At 45.7% G+C, this 22,018-nt stretch overlaps 1 protein-coding gene across 5 annotated transcripts in view; it reads right to left on the bottom strand.

Moving 5' to 3' along the window:
- SACS (sacsin molecular chaperone) overlaps positions 1–22,018 on the bottom strand; it is a 41,124-nt gene that overhangs the window by 313 nt on the left and 18,793 nt on the right. For 3 of the 5 annotated variants that reach the window (XM_057707134.1, XM_057707133.1, XM_057707135.1), the window contains one exon: positions 288–13,706. In XM_057707134.1, the coding sequence (XP_057563117.1) occupies positions 2,149–13,706 (11,558 nt within the window). In that variant the 3' untranslated portion in view covers positions 288–2,148. Of the gene's footprint in view, positions 1–287; positions 13,707–22,018 lie in introns of those variants that run through there. The other 2 variants (XR_009048975.1, XM_057707136.1) reach the window with 2 other exon arrangements.

Raw genomic sequence — 22,018 nt, 5'->3', positions numbered from 1 at the left:
TCAGGTCTGTGTAGTTCAGTGTCGGTGGGTATTCATGGTTTCACTGCAGAAATACTAATGTGTTTGATTAAAGGGAGCTGCCCAACCCTGATGGAAAAGCCTCATTTAACCCACTTTATATGCACTGGTATTAACTTTCTAAAATCCAGATTCTGAAATGCATTTGGATGCAAGGGTCTCATATAAAGGACTGTGGACCTACATCTTTTCTTTTAAAGGAAGCCTAGAAAAACCACAAAACTCCAACTAGATCAACTATCACAAAGGCCAGACAAGGTTTTCTGTGTACATTTTAATATCCAAAAGCAATAAAATACATTCCAAGAGCTGAATCTGAGTTTTAAAGTAGCAAGAATTGAAGAGTCCCAGACAGCTGGAGACCCAGAGTTTGGGTCACCCTGAAACAGAGAATTCCAAGCCAGGTCTGCCAGAGTTGGAACACTTGTGCCTCAGGTGTAAAGAGGAACATATCCTACCTGTTAGGGCTCAGGTGTGAATTAGCCCCAGGCACACAGCCCTCCCCTGGGCAAGGTCAGTGTCAATCCAGCCTCTACCTACAGAAGAATCATATTCAATGTACTTCCAAATACATATGTATATCACATGTCAACTAATCTCATTCCCTAAAAAGGTGAAATAAAATCAACTCTTAACAAAATCAGTGAGCACCTAATAAACCTAGTATATATCAAGTACTTTACAGTCAATCATAAAAAAGAGACCCATTAAAATTCCAGTATAAAATATACAGGAAAGTTCTATCCTAGTATTTCCAATAAACGCACATATGCACACATCAAAACTTAATATAGGAAGATATTAAGTTTGATTTTCAAGGACCTATTTCTCAGGAAATACCAGTTACAAGGATTTCATATGTACATTTGCTTTATTAAAATTGTGGCACTTAATATAATAGCAGAAATCATCACATGGCTTCACATCCAGAAGCAACACAATAGTGGGGGCGCAAACGTTCCTGATCACCGATAAAAGTAAAAAAGGTTTAATATGTTCCATAAGCCCTTAATTGCATAAAATATTATACTTAGCATCACTTACAGCCAGCACACTTACATAAACTAACCATCATCACCTTTCTTTTACATTCTGCAAAAGAAATATGTTCGTAGGACAAACATGACAAAAATTAAATGTCAGTTCTGAATTATTCATGGCCAAAACACAGCTGATAATTCCTCTTTTATAACCTATTAGATATTGTCACATGATTTTACAATTTTTTAATGTCTTCAAAGTGAAATCCAAAAAACTCCACTAAGTGCCATGTTGAAGGACAAAAAATGTTTACTGCAGCACCTTAGACAACAAAAGATTGCATCCTGTTCAACCGCATTATATAAATTATGACATTTGTGGAAAATATGTACAAACTTAAAGCAAATGTTCTAACGGGTGACAGGTGTCGCTTTGGCAGGCGGTTCCAGGAAGCAGTATTCACGTCCGGCGGCCAGAGCAGCCACCGCTGGGGTCTCCCACGTGCTACTTCCTGAACCAGGAAGCCTGTAAACCCCGGGCGGGAGGACGTCCAGCATAAGGGTGTAAAGTGCACTCGGCGCGCCCCAGCCAGTACCGTCCGCAGAGTCTCAATCAAGTAATATTCAGGAGTAAAATACTGTACCATGTTATACATGTAAGGAGGCTCTAATATGCAAAATCGCAACAAATTCATAATCAGATCCAGCTGATAAGAAAATAACACACCCAAGAGCATCCACTTAAAGAAATGACAAGCTCCAAAGACTCAATTCCCCTTTTGTTTAAATCAACGATATGTTGATTTATTAGCTCCTTCAAAAACACTACATTAAAAACATAAAACTAACTTCACCGTAACCAGAGACACGGAGACTCATCTAACAAGCGGCTGAGCTTTGGTTGTGTAAAGTGCAGTTCAACGAGGTGCAATTCCACAGTTCACCACCAGCCTCCAAACAGCTCTCTCTTGGATCCAGTTAAGTGCTCTGTTGAAATTCATGTTGATAACAACTCCAAGATGTTTCCCCAACAGTCTGCACGTGTTTCGCAGTCCCTGAACCACTGGCAATGAGGCTTGAGGCGGGACAGCAATTCACACTTGTGCTACAAGACATTCAAGACCTAGCTCTGCTTTTCCTTTAAATGTTCTCATGCTTTTTGTTGTATGAAGTTTTCAAGTTTTATGATGATACAGGCAGTACACTCCATCACTCTCATGGCAACCTCAGAAGTGAACCTGTCATTCGGGATCTGTGGGAAGGGCAGCAGGTCGGGGTACCTTGTTTTTAAACTGTCTACACCGTAGGCTTCCAAGGTGTGGACGTCATTGGTCAGGCCCTCCAGCTGCTGACCGTACTCCTCGATCTTCTGCGCGAGCGCGGTCGGCTTCACGTCCTTGTCGGACTTGCCCCTCATGGCGTAGTCGGCGGCGATCAGGGCCAGCTTGGTGGCGAGGAAGCACTTGAAGCACACCCACTCGTTGGCGTTCTTGTGAAGGTCATTCCTGGCGGCTGAGAAGTTGGCCCTGGCTTGTCGTAACCATCTGCGGGCTTCCACTGGGTTACCCACCGACTTGAAGGTGGGGGGAACAAAGAACCGCTGGGAGTAGGTCTGCCCGGCCGCAGGTGGGCACGTTTCCTTGTTCTGTTGCTGCCTTTCCGACTTGTGGCTTGTTGCTTCTTGATTCCACGAGGTATAAAATCTCTGAAACGAGTACTTCTCTGACTGAAATCGGGTCGCTGAGGTTGAAAATGTTCTCCTCGAGGCTCTGTCTGCATTTTGATCTAGAAAAGCCTGTTTCTCTAATCTGTTAATTTCATTCTGCAGGTGTTTAAAAACTTCATTAGCGATGTCATGATTCTCTGGGTTTTTGTCAGGGTGCCATTTCAAATACAACCGCCTAATAATCTTTTTTCTTTCAGATTCTGGAAGCTTCCAAGCTTGCTCCACCACTGATGTCACTTCTTTTAAAATTTCTGGTAAAGAATTCACCTTAAGCTTTTTGGGGGAATGGTGCTTCACAGATGAGGTCTTGTGACTCTCCCTGCCAGAGAAAAGAGGAGGGATGCTTCGCAGACCCGGGGCCAGGAACTCTGTAGGGCTGGTGGGTGTGGAGGGGGCGCTGTCTCTGCTCTGAGAGCTTTCCTCTGGCCTTGAAAACTTGTACAGATCGAGAGAGCTAACTATCTTATACTCACTGTAACCAATGTCGATCTGATATATCTTCCCTAGAAAGCTGGAGCTGTCAGCATCCTCTCTCTCAACTTCCTGCACGATAATGGCGTACGTGTATGTCGGCTGGTACGACCCGTAGATATCCCCGCCTTCGGCATCAACGAGGTACCCGACGTATTCCCCCGGGTAAAAGACATTCATCGGGTCCATGAGCAGCGTGTAGTGAATCTCAGCCGGTATGGGAGTGCCAGGCGTTGGGAGTTCAAGTTTCGACGGTTCTGAAGAGTCGTATTTCACCCCTAAACTGTCAAGTTTCTCACTGATCCTGTAAATATCATTGCATCCTAGCATAGCAATCAGATACGAAGTGTCAGAAATCAAATTGTCGGTCGCTGATTTAAGCGTCATCGCCAAGGCTAACAGGAAGTTAATATCTTTACTGTCCGAGTGCTGTATGTACAGCAGGATGACTGCGTTCCCAAACCTCTTCAGGAAAGCAAACGTTTCACTTCTGCTCTGGGGAATAGGACTGAAGCCTTTAACTCTCAGTGTGGTCTGAAGTTTCTCAAAGCAGGACACCTTCAGCCCCTCTCTCAGGGCCTTGCAGAGCCGTATGGCTTTCTCCTCGTTGGCCAGGAACGCGCTGTCGTTCTCGTGCTTCATGACCCTGATGAGGCCCGTGATGAACTGCTCAGAGGACAGCAGCAGCTGCAGCCGGCCCTGCAGGGAGCACAGCGCCCCGAACTGGCAGACCCTGGGGGCCTCCTCGTCCAGCTGCTCCTCGAGGATGCTGCTCAGCAGGCGGGGCCGCAGCTTCTGCGGGAAGAGCATGATCAGCTTGGTGTGGAAGCCGTGGTCCTTCCCCAGGTAGCACTGGCTCAGGTCCACCAGCATCTGCACCCCAATGTTCCCCTGGATCCTGCTCCTGTAATGCGGGGCGTCGTCAAACACCAGGAGGCTGGACTTCACCAGCCTCCCATCCTGGCTCGGCAGGTAGAGCGCGAGGTCCCGGATGTTCTCCAGATCGCCCCGCACCTTGACCGAGTCGTTCTGGAGACTCTTGAACAAGCCGGAAACGACTCTCTTCACGGTGCGCATTTCATTAGGATCTAACTGTTTTCCTTCAGAATTTTTGAAGATGCGGCTGAGCACTTCCACATACTGCTTGGTTGAAATGATATCTTCAGTACCTAAGTGTTTGAACAGCTGGTGAAAGGTGCCCAGTTCTAAAGGCAGCTTGTACAGATACGGTTTAAAATCAGACTCATACTCAAGATTGATCACCACCTCCTCCGGCTTCAGAAGCTTCCAGCCATCTTCCACCATCACAAAAGCGACGCCCCGCAGCTGAAAGCGGAACTCCCTCTTCTCTGCGCTGAGAAACTCGTATATGCTCCGTAAGACCTTTGCCCTCGTCTTGACCATGTCCTCATCCAGAGTGGTGATGTTGCAGATGTTCCTGCAGTTATTGATGACCTTGTCCAGAGGGGGGTCCAGGTTCACGTTCAGCATACTTAACACCTGCTCCAGCTGTTCCTGCGGCCCAAGGTCACTCCCTTCCTGTTCTCTGATGCTCAAGGGGGTGGCTTTCTCCGGAAGAATAGGGCACGACGTCCACAAGAGCTGGAGCACATCGCACTGCTTGAATTTTGGATTCACCTGTGCTCCGTTGAACTTTATGAGAGGAAGCGTTCCGTTCACCTCTTGATACTGAGGGTGGAACCGAATGAATTCAGCAGGGGCCCGCTCGGGACACAGGAATGGTATTAAAGACAGTTCTTTCAGAAAATTTCCAGACAACAAATCCGTTCGTTCTTGGAATATATGATGGAGAAGGATGTCGACTGTATTCTGCAATGTTTCTTTGGACCAGTTTTCTGTATTAGCCCTCACGCTGATTTCCTTAGCAAACTGCAACAACTGCTGCTGAGAAAGGATGTGTTTTAGTCCAATATTTCTTAAGAATTCTACCCAGGATGTCATAAATGCAACCTGATTTTTGGGTTTTATAAGTTGTTCCAGTTTTTTAAAGAAGTCCTTGGGAATAAACAATTTTTCAGGGAGCATGACTTCAAAAACCCTCACAGTTCTGTCATAGAAATGCTTCGCTTGCCTCAGCCGGCTGCTAGCGTCGTGGATTACTAGCAAGCTTTCCAGCTTTTCGAAAAGCTGCTCCCTGATCGCCGACACGTCCTCAACACTTGACAGTCTGCTCTTAAGATAGATCAAATGCTCTAATTTTGCATCATAAGAAAGATTTTCAATTTTTGGTAAGAGGTGTTTCAAATACACCTCAAGGTCATCTACAGGTACACAACCAAGCACCTCATACAGCTCTTTTAAGTGTATTTTTTCTTCGAGAAAAGCAGAGGAGGACGATTGTGTCCATTTTTCCACTTCAGCGGAAGGAATGCTCTTTGTAAGCACGTAGCATGTTCCAAACTTCACAATGCTCATATAGCGACCACTGATGGATTTGTAGCAGGGAAGTGACTTCAGAATTTTTATGTCATCTTGGGACATCAAGTGATTCAAATTGCAGTTGAAATACATCAAAAGTGCTTCAAAGTCATTTTCTACTAATTTCTCAGCTCTGAATGTTGAGGTTTGGACCATGTAATGCACAGCCTTCAACATGCTCGCGGGGCTATCTATGTTCGCTGTGTGACGTGACAACAGGGGAACGAACGCACTATCTTTGGAGCAGATTTTGCTCAAAGCAAGCTGGATACAGCCGGCTTTCATGAGGGCGTGAAAGACCTTATCGCTCTGGGCGTTTGGGAAGACGGCGATGTGCAGGAGACTCAGAGGAAGCAGCACGTCCCCTTCGGGAACCACGAGCTGATTGGCTGACACGGTAAACTTTGTTCCAGGGAGCAACGCCCAGTCTTTCAGGGTGTCAACAACAGTGTCAAAGGTCAGCTTTGTCTCCTCTTGGTCCTCTTTCACACTCACAGACTCGCTGATAAAGTGCCATGCGTTCTTCAGCCAAGACTCACTTGCAAAGCTGTCTTTCCACTTGGTGCAACTTTTGGTCTTATACTCCCGGGGCAACACAGAGGATAACAAGTCAGCGAAGCTGGAAATGTCAAACACTTTTGCAACTTTACAGTTCAGTAAAATGTTACTGTACTTCAAGTACAGTGTATTCATGAACAAGTCTTTGCGGGATGGAATCAACTCATGGTATGTTGTTAGAAACTTGGGTCGTTTTGCGTCAAAAGTTTGCAAAACACTGTCTAGTGTGATGAGAAGGGGCAGTCCCTCCACGTCAATCTCATTTTCTTCTGCATCCTTAAAACAATAATCAACTAAGAGTTTTAGACTATGAAAAAGTTTCAGGTTAGTCTGCTGGAGACGACAAGGCAGCTTCCCAATATGGCAGTTAGTATCGGGAGAGGAAAACGTCATCAAAAAAGATCGCACGTCGGCAGGGGTTACATAACTAACGGGAATATCGGCGTCTATCAGACAGTGGTACAGATTAGCAGTTTCATCACAGTTATAAACTAAGTTGAAGCCAATTTCCAAAAGGAGGTGTTTCAGTCTATAGACATTCTCTGCGACTGTTTTGCGTGTGGTGATATTATAATCTGTGTTTTTAAGGTGCTGTAATTCATCCTGCAGTAAATTGTCAAAAAACGGTCTCGTTTTATTTGAAGTCGACATATTAATCCAAGTGATGATAACTGCAGAGTGCAGATCGGAGCCGTCGATGTTTGGGGCCCGCACCACAGGCAGCAGGCGCTTCATGTCCTCGTGGATGCAGCTGTAAAGTGCTTTCACCAGGCAGTACAAATCTGGCTGTAGGTCAAGCCTGTTGACTGGGAAAAATGACAAAAACTTCTTTAAAGTGTCCTTGACAACATGAATAGGTGTGTTCTGCAAAACCGATAACGTTGGGTCAGAACCAGGGAAGTAGCGCTTTTTCAGCTGGATTAGTAACTCCACGTACGCGGGAGCAATCAGTGCCGTCATCAGGCTGTTGTTCCAGTCACTCCGCACGCCAACCCCGTTGTCGTCCCGCCACAGGTTCCTCCTGGCTGAATCAAGAGCGAAGTGGCCGTTCACGTGAAACGGCAGCCCCGTCTCCAAGGAGAGGGGCAGGAAGCAGAAGGCCCTGTGGGGCTTCTTATAGTTGTGGGTAATGCAGGCAGCTACTCCCCCACGTGGGAAGAGGGTGATATCTTGGTTCTTGTGAGCTGACACGACGCTCTTAGACACTTTCTCCATACTTGAGAAACCTGATCTATTACAAATGAGCCAGGTGGTGAGGTTTCCCTCAGAGTCCTCCGTATCCATAGTGTAGGTGATCTGCTGCACCGGTATGTCCTTGAGCTGCCTCTTCTTAGTGACACTATCAATTACAGACGCATGAAACTGCTTCCTTTTCAGTCTGTCTCCGTCGGTGATGCTGCCCTTGACAGAATACAACACGTTGAGGGCTCCCGTAGCTTTATCTATTTCACAAATAGAAATTTTTTCCATGTGATTAAGAAACATTAAAAGTTCTGCCCCATCTGACCGCAATTTGTCCAAAAGATTCTGGACCATTCTGTCTGATGATGGAACTGAAGAAATTTCTGAAACTTTTGCCATTTCTGCATTACGAAGAGGAAACCGAAACATGGTGCAATTATCCAGTTTAAAGTGGGTTCCCAGATAAAGATCCAGAACATCCGAGAACTGCGTCCTAAAGTCTGCATCCAAATCTCTGAACATGCGTCCAGGACTAACGGAAGTGGCTCCTGGTGCGTATCTGGCATGAGGATCGAAAATACACAGGATGTCGTTCCCGGAGATGAAGGAAGGGCAGTCAGTGATGTGGTACACAGAATTGAACCCGATGCCATACTGGCCAGTTTTACACGGGTTTCCTTCCTTGGTGCCTTTCCCGAGGTTCTGAATCCCTCTGACGTCGTCTTCTGTAAAAGGCTGGTTGTTGTACACGCACAGCGCTGGCCCCTGCAAGGGGGCCCACTTGTCATCAAATATCCTATCAACTGGATGCTGTCTAGGGTCAAACACAAAACAGATTTCTGTGGCCTTTGCGTCATCAGCATTCTGAAGAAGTTCTTTCAACATTTCCTTTTCTGAAGGATAGGCATTAAGGATACTCTTAATTCTGCTGGTCAGTTTTTCTTTCTGCCCAAATTCAGTGCCCAGCGTTGTGAAGCAGATGTTGGATGCATACCTTTCTAAGGCCTTGTGTCGCTTTGGTACGGCTCCGAGTTTCACAGCCACTTCCCTGGGTATGTCTGCGTGACAGTATTTTACAGTGGTATCCTTCACTTTTATCCAGGGACAATCATTATAGCATAGAGATTTTGCAGGGAGAAGCTTAAGATTAGTATCTGGCAACAAAATTTGGCCATAATTTTTCTCACAAAATTCTTGTTTCTTTTCTCGAATGAGACTCCATATTCCTTCACTAATTATTCGCCGGCAAAGCTGAAAATTCTCTTCTGTTATTTGTTTTGTTTCTTTTTCTTGAGCAACAGATTCCAAAACAAGGGCAAAATCTTCAACAGTGAAAGCCTGCCTCACACCCACGCTTTCAAACAGCTCACGGAAATTATTCTTATATTTGTTAGGCAGCTGATAGAGGTACGGGACTGCGTCAAAGTTCAAATGAAAAGCGACTTTTTCCGAGTCAACATATGCATTCTCAACTAGAATGAAGCTAAAGGTTTTCAGCTTTTCAATAATTGATGTCTTCGTGATGTCACTCTGCGTCATTGCTTCATGGAGGTATTTGTAGCAAGCGTTGGTGATGTTCTCCTGGTACAAAGTAATTCCGTCATCCACAGATTTTGCAACTTCTTTTAATTGGTTTACAACCAGCTCAACTGTGGGCTTCCTCAGTAACCCCAAAAACTCTTTAACAGCCAATGGCACTGAACCACAGCCTCTGAAGGAATGTGAATTTTCATTCAGAATTGGTCGCAAAAGACAAACGATATCCTGATGCTCGGCTGTATAAAGGTCAGTTGCCGCAAACATGGTTTCAGGCTTAAAACTGTTACCTTTCCAGTCCAAAGAAAAACCTGCTGGTTTTGTTAGAAATGGAAGGAAGGGGATTGTCTGATATTTTGCAGCAAAATCCTTTGCTCTAGGATCCCTTATTTTTAGTTTTTCATCAATAAGACTTAACAGGATGCTGCTTCTTAGACAAGCAGCTCCACGATCACTTTTATTAATTTCAGCTACTGACTCTGCACGTTCTAGCATGTCATCCCACAGAATGTCATCTTTTGCCATACCTAACTGGACGAGTTTAATCAGGATAATAGGGTTTAGATAGTCCTGAGTAGAGCCATAAGGGAACCGTCCATCTTTAGTATCAAACAACTTTGCAACTCGTCCTTCTGGGTGGATTAATCTTGATGGTAAAACCAGAGGGTGCCCCTCCAAAGAGCAAGGGATACATGGAGTCACACGCAGGATTCCTGAGAACTCATCCACTTTCTCATTTAGCACAAAATTCATTAAAGGATCTCTGAGTTCTGCTTCAATTTCTTGAATATTTGGAAAAAACACTTCTGAAAAAAACTGCTTCTCTGAAAATGTATTTTCAAGCAGTATCTGTTTGCAGCCGGCTTCCTCAAACCCTGATTTTACTGCAGAAGGTAGTTCAACAGCACAAAGGTTTTTCGACCCAGTCTTCTTGAGGTATTTCAAAAATATCTTGAAGGCTGCGGGACCAACATCTCTTCTTTTCAGTATAGAGTCATCTAGAAACCTCACATTCTTCATGGAGACCCATGTGGACCCATCAGAGAAGACTCTGGTCAGTTCCTTCCCCTTCCCGTGAGCGATATCTTCATAAAACCCTTGACAAATTACAGAGAAGTCATCGTGAACTAGATCCGGGTCAGGCCACACCGCGTGGTAAGTGTAGTCCATCAGCTCCCCGCTGGCAGCCAGGTCACGCAGGACGCTGAGGGCCTCCAGGTAGGCCTTCACAACCACGTGTCTCATGAAGGCGGTGTTCCAGCGTCCCTTCGTATCTGTCTTCCAGATCTCTTTCCTGTTTGAAGTAACGGCAAAGCACCCGTTGATGTGAACTGGCAATCCTGTTTTTATCCGCAGGGGTAAATAGCAGAACACCTCCCCAGCCTGTGGTCTCACAGTCCACTTCTGGTCCTGGATCTCAGCCAGAAGAACTCCCACTGCCCCGCAAGGAACCAGTCCCAGCCTTCTCCCGCTCTCGCTCAGGGAAAACCTGAGAGCCTCTCCTGTGTCCATGCAGGTACATATAAGCCACGTGGTACACTCCACTGTTTTTTGTGGTAACTCATCAGATGGCTTTTTGGATTGGCCGGACTTAGCCATTTCAAAGAGAGCAGCTGGGTCGTCATCTGGCCCTCTAAAAAGTGGTGACTGTAAGTCCGCAATCCTTCTGAACACGTGGTGAAATTCCTCCACTGTGATCTGAAGGATGCAGGCTGATGTGGGTGCATCCGCGGGCGGCTTTTTGTTACTGCTGTCGCAAGTCTTCATGAGCTTAGCAGCTTCTTTTAAAACACTTACGACAGGTGCCGTCAGCGCTTTGGAAGAGCATGACTTCTTTTTAATTACGACTGTGTCTTGAGCTAAACTTGGATTGGTTTCCTCAATCTTCAAGTACTTCAGATACATGGAGGTTACACTCTGAGTGAAAATGATAAGCCTGTGTCCACAGAGACTGAACTCATCCACAAGAGAGTAAATATCTGCCGTGTTGTAGCAGGCGCTGCTCACCTCGCTCACTTTGGCTTCCTGCTGAGTTCGAAAAGACAGTCGGAACAGAGTCCCGCCGTAGCTGTATGGCGCTTCCACGGTCAGAGGTAACTGGCAGCCAAATACGTCTATGAACGGTTTGAACTGATTGGGAAATTTCCGGAGTCTTTTCTGCTGTTTACTCCAATTAATTTTGATCCCGGGATTCGATCTGTCTTTAATGTGTTTGCTGATATGGTTGATGTTCGGATCAAACATTATCATGAACTCTCGACTCATGATGATGGGGATGTCGGTGATGTGGTACACGGAATTAAACCCGAGACCGAACTTCCCAACTTTGTCCACTTCTGCCCTTTTTAAAGACTCCCCTAGCCTCGTTATGTTCACGAAGTCCGAATCTGAGAACTGAGAGTTGTTGAAGGACCACAGAGCTGGCCCGTGACACGCTGCCATCCCCGGGTCCAGGAGATTCTCTCGAATGTCCATGTTCCTCCTCATGTCAATCATGAAGCTGCACTCTGTTGCGTTCGCGTCATCGGCGTTTTGAAGAAGTTCTTTAAAGATATCTGCCACTGAAGGGTATTCTTCCAGAATATTTTTAATTCTTACCGTCAGTGGTTCCCGTTGTCCCGACTGCTCGAAGCCCATGTTTTCAGGGTTGATCAGTCTGGTGCTGAGGCATGGGACTTTCAGCCACTCGGCGGTTTTCATGGGTATGTCCTCGTGCACCAAAATGATCGGTTCCATGGAATCTTCCAGTAAGTCGTTCAGGTCATCCACTTTGATGTCACAGTAACAGCATTCATGAATTGGCTTCATGATAAGCTTGGAAGGGTCTTTGCTGTGGTGTATAGGAACTGGTGTGTTGGGGCTTGCTGGAATCTGATTGCTATAGAGCCACCTGATAATATTCAACATAAGATGAAGATTCTGTTTGCTTTCTTGCTCACTGAGGTCTTGGTCACTTCTGAGATACACCTTCTGAATGACCATGGAAATATGATCGGATGTCAGCTCCTCTATTGAACCACAGGCCTTAAACAGCTGGTGGAACTTTGCCATGGTTTTAGGCACACTATGCAAATAAGGCTGAAGGTCAAGATCGTGAAATGGTTTTATCACAGCTTGGGCGAGAGGACAAAACTTTTTGCCAGTCCAAACCCATGGAAATTTTAAGGCTCTAAAATCATCCTTCCCTTCATGTAAATGATCGTGCATGAAACCATAAATTTCAAGCAAGATGTGCTGGAACTGATAGTAGTCTTCGTTGCTGAAGGTTTTCGAAGTATACCAATCAACCACAGCTTTAAAGTGCTTTAAGACAGCATCGATGCCAGGTTCTGTGAAGATACCTAAAGCTTTTTCCAAGTTTACGTGGACACTCTCAACAAGAGGAAGAGATGAGCCAACCAGAATCGCATGGGCCGCGTCGCACATGTCCGGGGGTGCACAGAGGTCACAGAGGTCTCCTCTCCAGACTAAGGAGCCTGGGTAGTTCGGAGGCCTTTCCTTGCAAGCTGGGACCCACTGTATTTTCTTCAGGGTCATCTTTCCTTCAGGTGACTGCAGCAGGGAGTGGTTCTTATTTAAAACCAGTAAGAGCGTTCTGGCTTTCTTTAGGAGACGGTCCTGATTTGGACAAGAACTGGCCTGTAAGGCTTCAATTTTTTTAGCCACTTGCACAACATCTTTCTCTCTGAGACTGGCTTCGTTTTTTAAACCAATCTGTCTTAAAGAGTGAAGAACATCTGGTGAGGTAAAAGCTGAGGGTGGGAAACAGGTTTCTTCCTCATCATAGAAGAGGTCCTTTAATACTTCTATATCAGGATCAAAGAGCTCACTGGCTGACACCAGCTGCTCCTGTGAGATCTGAATGAATTTTAATGGCATTAACCAATCAAGCACATTTGGATTCTCACTTTTAAGAGAAGATAGATTCTCAAGGACCCACAACATAAGGTGTGTCATCTCTTCATGTGAATAAAATGCATTTTCGGTGTCTTTTAAGATAAGCTTTAAGCAGCTAGTGGTCTTTACCTTCTCCACCTTCAGCAGGTTTGCCAGGCGGATGGTGGCCTCGTCACTGCTGTCTATGACCGAGATGGAGAGCCGCAGGTCGGCCGGGAGCCTGGCTGTGTGGTGCAGGACCTTGCAGCCCTTCAGCCTGGTGTAGGAGGAGACCCCCTGGCTGGAGGAATGGTTGACGCGCTTGAATATTGTCAGCTCCTGAATGATTCTTTTCTCCTTTTCACTGCTCTCAGTTAAGCTGGCTAAGAACTTCCTCAGGGCGTCTTTGTGTGTTGGAAGGAGCGACGCGATCTGGTTGCACAGCTTCTGCAAAGGCATCTTCTCCATCACCTGCAGAACAGCACCCGGGGATGGCGAATGAATGTATTTTTTAATAAGTGGATGTTGTATAGAGGCATCTAATTTTTTAAGGACAATCCCTCCAAGTTTTTCTACGACATCTGCTAAAAATTCTGGGAGCTGTGCTTCAGATTCGTCATCTAAAATGACTAACGAGGGGATCCTGAGTCTGATGAGCTCCATGCATGGCTGACCTTCTTCTAGTGTGGTTCGAGGGAGGAGTGGCATCTCATCAAATAAAGTCAAATCCTCTGAAAAATGTATATAGAGATTCTTCCACACCATTTTAAGCCATGAAACAGGCGGATGCTTTTTGTCTCCATCACATGGACACCACTGAACAGTCAACTCCCTGCCGGGCCAGAACACATTCACCACTTCTTTGATAAGACGTGCAAAACGTTCTGGGTTTAGAAGCTGCAGCTGAGTACACGGTCTTCCTGTAAGTCACATAGAGAAATGTCATGAATACACGATTCCACTGTAACGTATTTAACTTTCTATTCCTGCAGATTAGGCAGTACTGGAAAGTCATTCTGCAGTTGTAAGTGCACTATAAACATGCGGCAGCTGGGCGTAGCTGGGCTGACTGCACATAAACCCATACAGATGGCAGCCGGTGGGAGCAGCCGTTCTCTCCGGAAAGGACTTATTTTAAATAAAAATATAAAATGCATTTACATGTGTTTTAAAAATTATCCTATAATGCCCTACAAATGGAATCAACGTGGAAAATGAAGAAAATGTGGATAACGTTTAAATAAGCACCCTTTATTTAAGGGTATGTAATTTATAAGCAGGCCCAGTAAGAACTTCTCTGTCATGTTCCCAGGAGCCAGGTGGCCACAGGATAAAGCAGGGCCTGAGTGAGCACCCGGGGGCCCCACCCCAGCTGACCACAGCTGCAGCCGCTGAGGCGGCCAGGAGACTGGAGTTTCCTCTCCACCAACTGGATGTGTGAGGAGTTAGGGGTCACGCAGCCTCTCTGGGGCTCGAATTCTCTCATCTGAGAAAGGATGGGGACATGGTTCTAGCTCTGAGGCTGCTCTGTGCATGTGTCCAAGTACGGAGCACAGTCACACCCTCTGAGGCAGCGCTTACTTGGTACTCATCACCGAGTAAAGTGTGTTCTTCTGGGATCTGGGCTTTGCGGAAGTGCTTCAGAGACCAGCAACAGGGGCAAGCAGGCCCTGCTGCAAAGGCACGGTTACCCCCCCAGGCAGCTCCACTGCCAGATGTTTTATAAACTAGGAGACTAGTATGGTTTTCTCTGGGTGGAAAAAAGATTTTTGCTGACTTGTAAGCAGTGGTCTAGAAAGTAACACTTTATTTCTAAGTGCATTTTGTGTTTCAGAGTACTTTATTTGCAGTAACAAAATTTTAAAATAACACAATGTACCTATAGGTATATATTTGCCCATATAGAGAAATAAAAAGAATCTCAAATTCAATCTTATGGAAAACTAATATTCCATTTTCTCTCTGTGTACACATAATTTCTAGACTCTTAAAAGATTAATTTTGGAAGAAGTTATACAAGGGGGCATAACCTCAAGCCCCTGAAATTTTTGTGTATCAGTATTTGTTAACCAAGGAAGGACACCCTTATTTCACAGACTCATCATCAAGAAGATGACCTTACTTTCTACCAAGAAAATTATCTTTCATGTTACAATAAGCCATTTAAAATTACTGCCAGAGAAGTCTAGGCAAGAGCATATACTTCTGTAGCTTTTGAAGATATCACCACCCACATTCTGAGTATTATCAGTTTCTGTGTTGTGTGACTTAGGGTAAGTTAATGTAGTAATATTTAAGAAGTCACAAAATCTTGTCAATAGTCTGACTAGCATAGTCTCCTTGGTCTATGAGTCCCCCCCTTAAGATATAATTTTTTTAATTAATTTTGTAATGTTCCAAAAAATGCTTACTGATTTGAATTAACTGTAATAGAATTTCCAAATCATAAGCAAGGCAAGGATATGATACCAAAGATGCAAAAAAGAGTTAGAAATTAAAATTCAAAACACTCAAAAAACAAAAAAATCAAATATGCACCACACTGTGTTCTACGTTAGTAACTGCCACATGACATGCATTTTGTAGATAATCCTATCCAATATCCTTGCAGGAACTTTGGCAACTTATAAAACACATGCCTACCTTCAGGAAAATTATCAATATCAACGTAAAAATAAAATGTCAATAAAACTCGCATACCACATGTAACATGCGATTAACCCCAGTCATGCTCAAATGAAAAAAGAGCAGAGAAAATAAAGGAGAGAGAAAATGTAGTAAGACACAATTCTAAGGACATAAGTCAATTCAATCTGAAGTCCTGATTTCTGTTTATTTTGTGTTTAAGCCTCTAGCTTCTACCCTAAAGTATAAATGTTAACACAGAAAAAAGTCTCCATGCCCTGGATTAGGAAGTCATTGAACTTGTAAAAGCACTTCCAACAGTATCAGTAAAATAAGTTTACAGCATTTTAATAAATGACTTGTGTTTTTGTGGCCTAGCCTTTAAAATTATCAGCACTGTCAAAAGAGGGTATATAGGACTGAAAGTGCTCCTAGAGAGAGAAAGTTTTTATCTAAACTCATCAAATATGACTATTTAGAAATAACTCTTCTCAGGGTAGTTTGTGCCTTTCCTATAGATCAGTTCAAGATAATAACATCAACATGCTGAGTCACTATTCAAGAACTGTGCTATGCTTTCTGTTTATGTTTATTTATGTGTTTACATTCAGTCCTAACTTTGAGAAAGGTTTCCAGCATGGATGGAAATGGGATATTACAGTCTACTGCAAAATACGGTGAGGGGACAGTTAAATGGTGCACCAGCAGTCAGTCAAATCTTCAAAGAAAGAAAAAGGGGAAAAAGGAGAGAAAACGAGCACACTGGGAAGGAGAGGACAGCCCACCGGCAGCTCGGCACTCCCCGCACTCTGCAAGCCTGGAGGCAGCACCTGACACCCCAGGGCTCAGCGGAAACCCCATTCTACTGCGGAAGGCATCAAGGGGGTTCAGAAGAGCACTGGGACCACACTTCTCTCCAGGAGTCAGCACTGACACTGCTGCACCTTCCTAGCTCCCATCCCTGCGAGGAGATGGACGACAAGTGGGGAGGCGGCCGACGTAACCCGGAGGCCCCAGGGCAGGCGCGCCTGTGCAGCCTGCTGACTCCGAGATCCTGTCCGCCTCTCTGCTCACCTTAAAAATACAAGACGATGCAGTCACAGTAGCTGTGGGTGCCCAGCCACGTGTGATACACGCAAGAAAGCAAAGTCAACACTCACATGAATTATCACTATGACTCTCAGCTTTGAGGGATAGATAGGCTCAAACAATAATGTTTACTATAAAAATAACTTCCGTAAAGCAAATCTTGCATCCTCTGGTTTTCCAAGTGAAACATGAACTGAGGGAAAATAATACAAGTTGAGTCAAAACTTGCTACTAAAAACAAAAGTCAGTAACTGAGGCTCAGCACCGTGAGAACAGTCAGCGCCGCCCCTCGTGGGAGCTGGCGGCCACCGCACCTCCGCCCGGCCCCCAGTGCACTAGGCGCACTGGACACGCTCCTCGGCGGCCAGTCCACACAGGGCCTCTCACTTCACTGTCACAGATCCCAGAACGGACTCCCCTCTGACCTTTTCAATCTCAACATTTACGCACAGCATATAACAGGTGTGTGCAGTCTCACGCTTTCCCATTAAATACAGCAGCTTAAAATACCAATTCAGCATCATTCTTTCATCTGAGACTAAATGTTCTATGAAATGAATGTTTCCAAGTCATCTGAATATGGTTTTATTGTGGCATGTGTAACAACCACCTCTATACTCTACTAGCACAGTTTCCTCTCTCCTTTAGAGTTATTACCAGCAAAAAAAAAAAAAATTGATGTAACTTCTAGCTACTTAGGTAAATGAAAAAAACAGGATTCAAAGAATCAAATGAACAAAAACATCAGGCTACAAATGAACACAACATTCAGTCAGTCATCATACCTGAATATCCCCAGAGAAGTTGTTGTGCTAGAATATAATTAAATCCGTTCTTAAAAAAGGCCAGAACTGTCACAATTTTCACATGATGGCTATATAAATTATTCTGTATCTTACGGTAACACTGCAGAATCTTACACATGATTATGTAAAGGAAAAGCCGTACGCAAAACTCCAAACAGCAGGATATACATTTAGGATTTAAAGGTGTATTTCAATACAAACTAAAATCAAACTGTTAGGCGTTCCTACCACTACTAACTGCTTTTTTTCTATTTATTTCCTCCAAAACCCATGGACCTACTGTTCTAATTTCTGATTGTCACCAATTTACTCAGGTAACTTAATACAGAAATAATCTAGACCTATAAATAGAAAAACAAACAAAACAGAATCATCACTCCAGCTCTGCAGCTCAGGTGAGTCACTTAAATGCTTCAAGTTCTTTCAGCTTCAATGTCTCCACGCCTCAAAGGAGGATGACGATTCTCTCATGATTGTGGAGAACAAATAAGATACTGAAGATACACAGTTGAAAAGAAATCCTGACTCACAGGCACAACAGGGGACCTGCCTTTTCGTCCCTGAACCCATCCCCCCAACACCGTCCCACCCGGCCCAGCCACAGAGGCTTAGCGTTGGTCAACCTGGCACTGGGAATACGAAAGAAACAACACAGAAGATGGCCCCTGCTCGCAAGGACTGGTAGTCCGGCACAGTAAAAACATGGCCGTGGTCAGGAAAAGAGGATTAAACGGACTGCGACAGCTCCGGGAGTGAAGCAGAGGCATCCCCCGCAGGTCCGCGAGGCCGGGAGGGAGAAGGGAGGCGGGGAGACGGGGAAGAGCAGCTTGGAGGAGACTGGTGGGCTGAGGGTCAGAAGACGAAAGAGAGTCAGCGGGCAGAGTGGGGGAGGGGAGGGAGTATGCTAAGCAAAAGGAATACCGTGTGCAAAACACAGACGTGAGAAAAACTTAATTCGGGTAAAAAACAATTATACCAAGCGCCCACCTTGAAGTGGGCGCTGTGCTGCATGGCGGTGACAAATCTCACAGCGCTGTGCTCTCATGGGATGAAGGGAACTCAGTCTGTCCACCTGCAAGCGCTTGTGGTGACAAGAACAGAAGAGGGACATGGAACGAGTCAGGCCCAATCACGGGAAGCCCCGCAGGAACAAGACCAGACCTGTCCTGAGTCGGGATCCGCTGGGAACCCGTCAGCGGGGCGGGCGGTGATGAGATGAGGAGTGTGGGCGCAGTGATGTGCCCCAGAGGGCCTGCAGCCCAGCCAGGGAACGTGTGATCCCCAGACCCCAAGACTGGAGAACAACGGTGGCTAATGGGGGTGCATCCCTGGGCATGATAACGGGTGCCTTTCTCAGGAGGAAGGAGCACACAAAAGGAGAGACAGACGCGGAGAGGCGGGGGACTCCAGCTGGGAAAATGTTGACTGAGATACCTAAGGAACTCCAAGGGCAGAATGAAAACAGCTGCCATTTTATCACGATTTCTTATGAGCAGGTAACGTGTTAAACTGTACACATTCTGTACACATCATCTGATCTTCAGAGAAACGCCTGCCACGACTGAAGTATTACAATTAAGGTTTTCAATACCCTGCCCCACTGCAATAACACAAACTGGATGAAATTCAGTTGGTACGTTGACTGCCTGCCATCCTCCACTCAAACCGCATTCTCGTTTCATTCAACTTGTAAGAAAGCAATCTTGCATTTCACGTCACTGAATCTGGAAGGCCCCCCACACTCTTGTGGAAGGATGCGACCGTGCTGCTGTGCTGCTGAGGAGGAAAGGGGCTTAGACGGGAGGGGTCGCGTGTGAGCCCAGGTCTGTGCCACGACAGTCCAGGCTTGTAACCACTGCACTGTGCTGCCCCTCTTGAGACCAAGGTGCAACTGAAGGTACGGAGACCACTGCACATGCGTGATTGTGGATGCCCGGCGGTGAATGAGTAGGCTCAAGGAAAGGAACAAAATGGGAGCTGAGCAAGGAGTTCCTGAACTAAAATCCCACTTAGGGGGTAAACTCAGGAACAGGAATTCACAAATAATTCTCAGAAGCAGGCAAAGAAGTATAAGGACCCCAAGAGAAGGCGGTATCATAAAAGCCAGGGAGTTCAAAGAGGGAGTGACCAGTCGTATCAGGCTGCAGGGAGATCAGGTAAAAAGAACACAGAAGTCCCACTGGATTTAATAATTTTTAAAAAAATCACTAACAGGTGGCGTCAGTCAGGCAATTTTACTGGAATGACGCAGAAGAAAAGTCCGTCTGCAGTGGTAATGGATGGTGAGAAAGTACAGACGCAAGCACACACCACCCCTTCCAGAAGCTGGCCTAGGACGGGATGCAAGAAAGCAAACCAAAGTCAAGGTTTGTTTTGTTTTCCCCCAAACAGAAGACTGAAGCCTGTAACTGCAAATGGGGAAGAGGCCACAGAGGTAAACAGTGAAAGTACAAATAGTAACTTAATATTTAGCTCAGGATTTTAAATGTGAAACAAGTAAAAGGTAGAACTACAATATAATGAGACAGGTTCTGCGTGGGCTGCAGAGTCAGAGAAGCACCCACCGCAGAGGGAAACTGTCACATCTCAACTGTATGCCACACAACTCTCAAAACTGGCCACGCAGATTTTACTGGTAATTGGCAAACAGAAGTCCACAGTGCTTTCTGTCAGCAAAACAATCACACGGTCATTACTTAGAGCAAAAGAGATCCAATGTGGTTATACATTTGGGACGTTTCCTACCACAGGAAGGGAGCTCCACAGACATAACACTCTGGGCCTCTCTTCTCCCCACTCATAATTCCCCAATGACTTATCGAGCGGTCAGTGTAAGAGACTCTGCCCCTGCCTGGGGAGGCGCGAGGGGCAGGGTGTGCCCGGGAAGCAAGCCCGAGGTCGCCCAGAGCTGCTGTGACTGGGTGACTGGCCTGGCGAGCACATCCGTCTCCCCCTGGAGGTCACGGCGCGCATGCGCACACGCACACACACATACACGCGTAAGCAGCAGCGCCAGCGCCCGGGTTACCAGTAACCCGGGGAGACTGGTGACGTCTGCCGGCTGGCTCCCTCTCTGCGCATCTCTCACTGACTCAGTCTCAGCAAAGGAGAGAAAACATTTCATTTACTGGGTCCCCATCAGCCCCTACATCATAATGTTCTCAAAACATTAAATCTGTTCCTGGCAATAAAGTAATATCAAACACATTCCTGTCTGGAACCAGTGGTATGAAAACGATAGGGAAGATGCCCAGGAGGCAGTTGCCCATCCCCCATCTGACCAGATAAAAATACTGGGAAGGCTAGAGATCAGGACTATTAAATAATCACAAGGGTGGCAGGCTCATACTTAAATCAAGATAAGAAAAGTGACCATGAAGACAACTTCTGGGATAACTGAGCTACATGTCACAGGTGACAAACACAGTGAAGACATCCCTTCTAGTGTGACGGTCAAAACAATTAACCAGGAACCAGAGATAAAGCACAGTGTTTACAGCATGATCCCGAAATAACAAGGCAGAATCCACAGCAGGTGGGAAAATGAAAATTCACACAAAGTGGGAAGACTCAACTTTACAAAAATGTCAAATCACCTACGTTACTAGTATATAAATCCAATTCATTCCTAACAATGTTACAACAGGTGCCCCATCCATCTATGGCTGGAGGAGCAAGCTGTGACCATACCCTGTGCTACAGGGTACTTGAAAATTTTGAGTAAAAGCAGTATTATTCTGCTGGTTTTCGACCCCTTTTACCCGATTTGATTCTGAATAACTTTCGACTGATTTCCAGATCCCTACCTACCCCAGACACTACTGGCCATTCACAGAAATCCTCTCTTCAAAAGAAAGTAAAAGCACACAATGAAACAGCACAGCCATGAGAAAGGATGACCTACAGCCGCGTGCAGCAACCTGGACCATCTCACAAACGCAGAGTAAGCAGCAGACACCACGCACACGGATTCCTCCCACAGGAGGTACGATAGCTCACTGAGTCAGTCTGCACCCTTAGGCGTCAGGGTCATGGTGACCCTTGAGTGGACGGGACTGTCACAGAAAAGGCAGCCAGGAGTCCCTGGGCGTTGGCCGTATTCTGGTTTTGATCTGGGCGTGTCCGGTTTACAGTACTTCATTAGGCCTACACTGGAGATGAATATACTTTTCTGTGTGTACATTATATTTCCATGTAAAGTTTTTACGCAAGAATGTGACAGACAATTTGAAAAGTAAGGATTTCTAAAACGTTGGAGCAAAGAATGGCAGGGTGATAGGAATCCACGTTGAGACGCCCAGAAAGGCTGCTCTGAAGATGCCGACTCCTAGTTAACGGGGGGAGCTCCACAGGGGAACGCCCGTGTCCCAGGGGCGCGCTCCCGTTGCCCTCCCGCACTCCCTCCCCCACCCTCCCTCCATCCTGGACTCCCCTCCCCCGCTCCAGCTCCTCTCCCTTCTGGCAGGAATGAAGATGCACAATCATTAGCAACTTGCCCTTAAGCCCTTACCTTTGAAAAGAAAACAGCATGCGCTAGGAGAGACACATCACAAGGAATATGCTTTACACCCTCAACTGGTAGGACAAATCTAGAAATTCAGGCCAATATCTAACTCAAAAGAAGTTCAGGCAACCGTCTTACAAGAGAAAGGATGCTCACAAACCTGGAAAGATAATATTAAACAGAACCATGGTGATTTTTCCCCCAATTA

Source organism: Hippopotamus amphibius, chromosome 14 (genome assembly GCF_030028045.1).
Source record: "Hippopotamus amphibius kiboko isolate mHipAmp2 chromosome 14, mHipAmp2.hap2, whole genome shotgun sequence".
Taxonomy (NCBI): domain Eukaryota; kingdom Metazoa; phylum Chordata; class Mammalia; order Artiodactyla; family Hippopotamidae; genus Hippopotamus; species Hippopotamus amphibius.
This window is presented reverse-complemented; position numbering and strand designations above follow the sequence as displayed.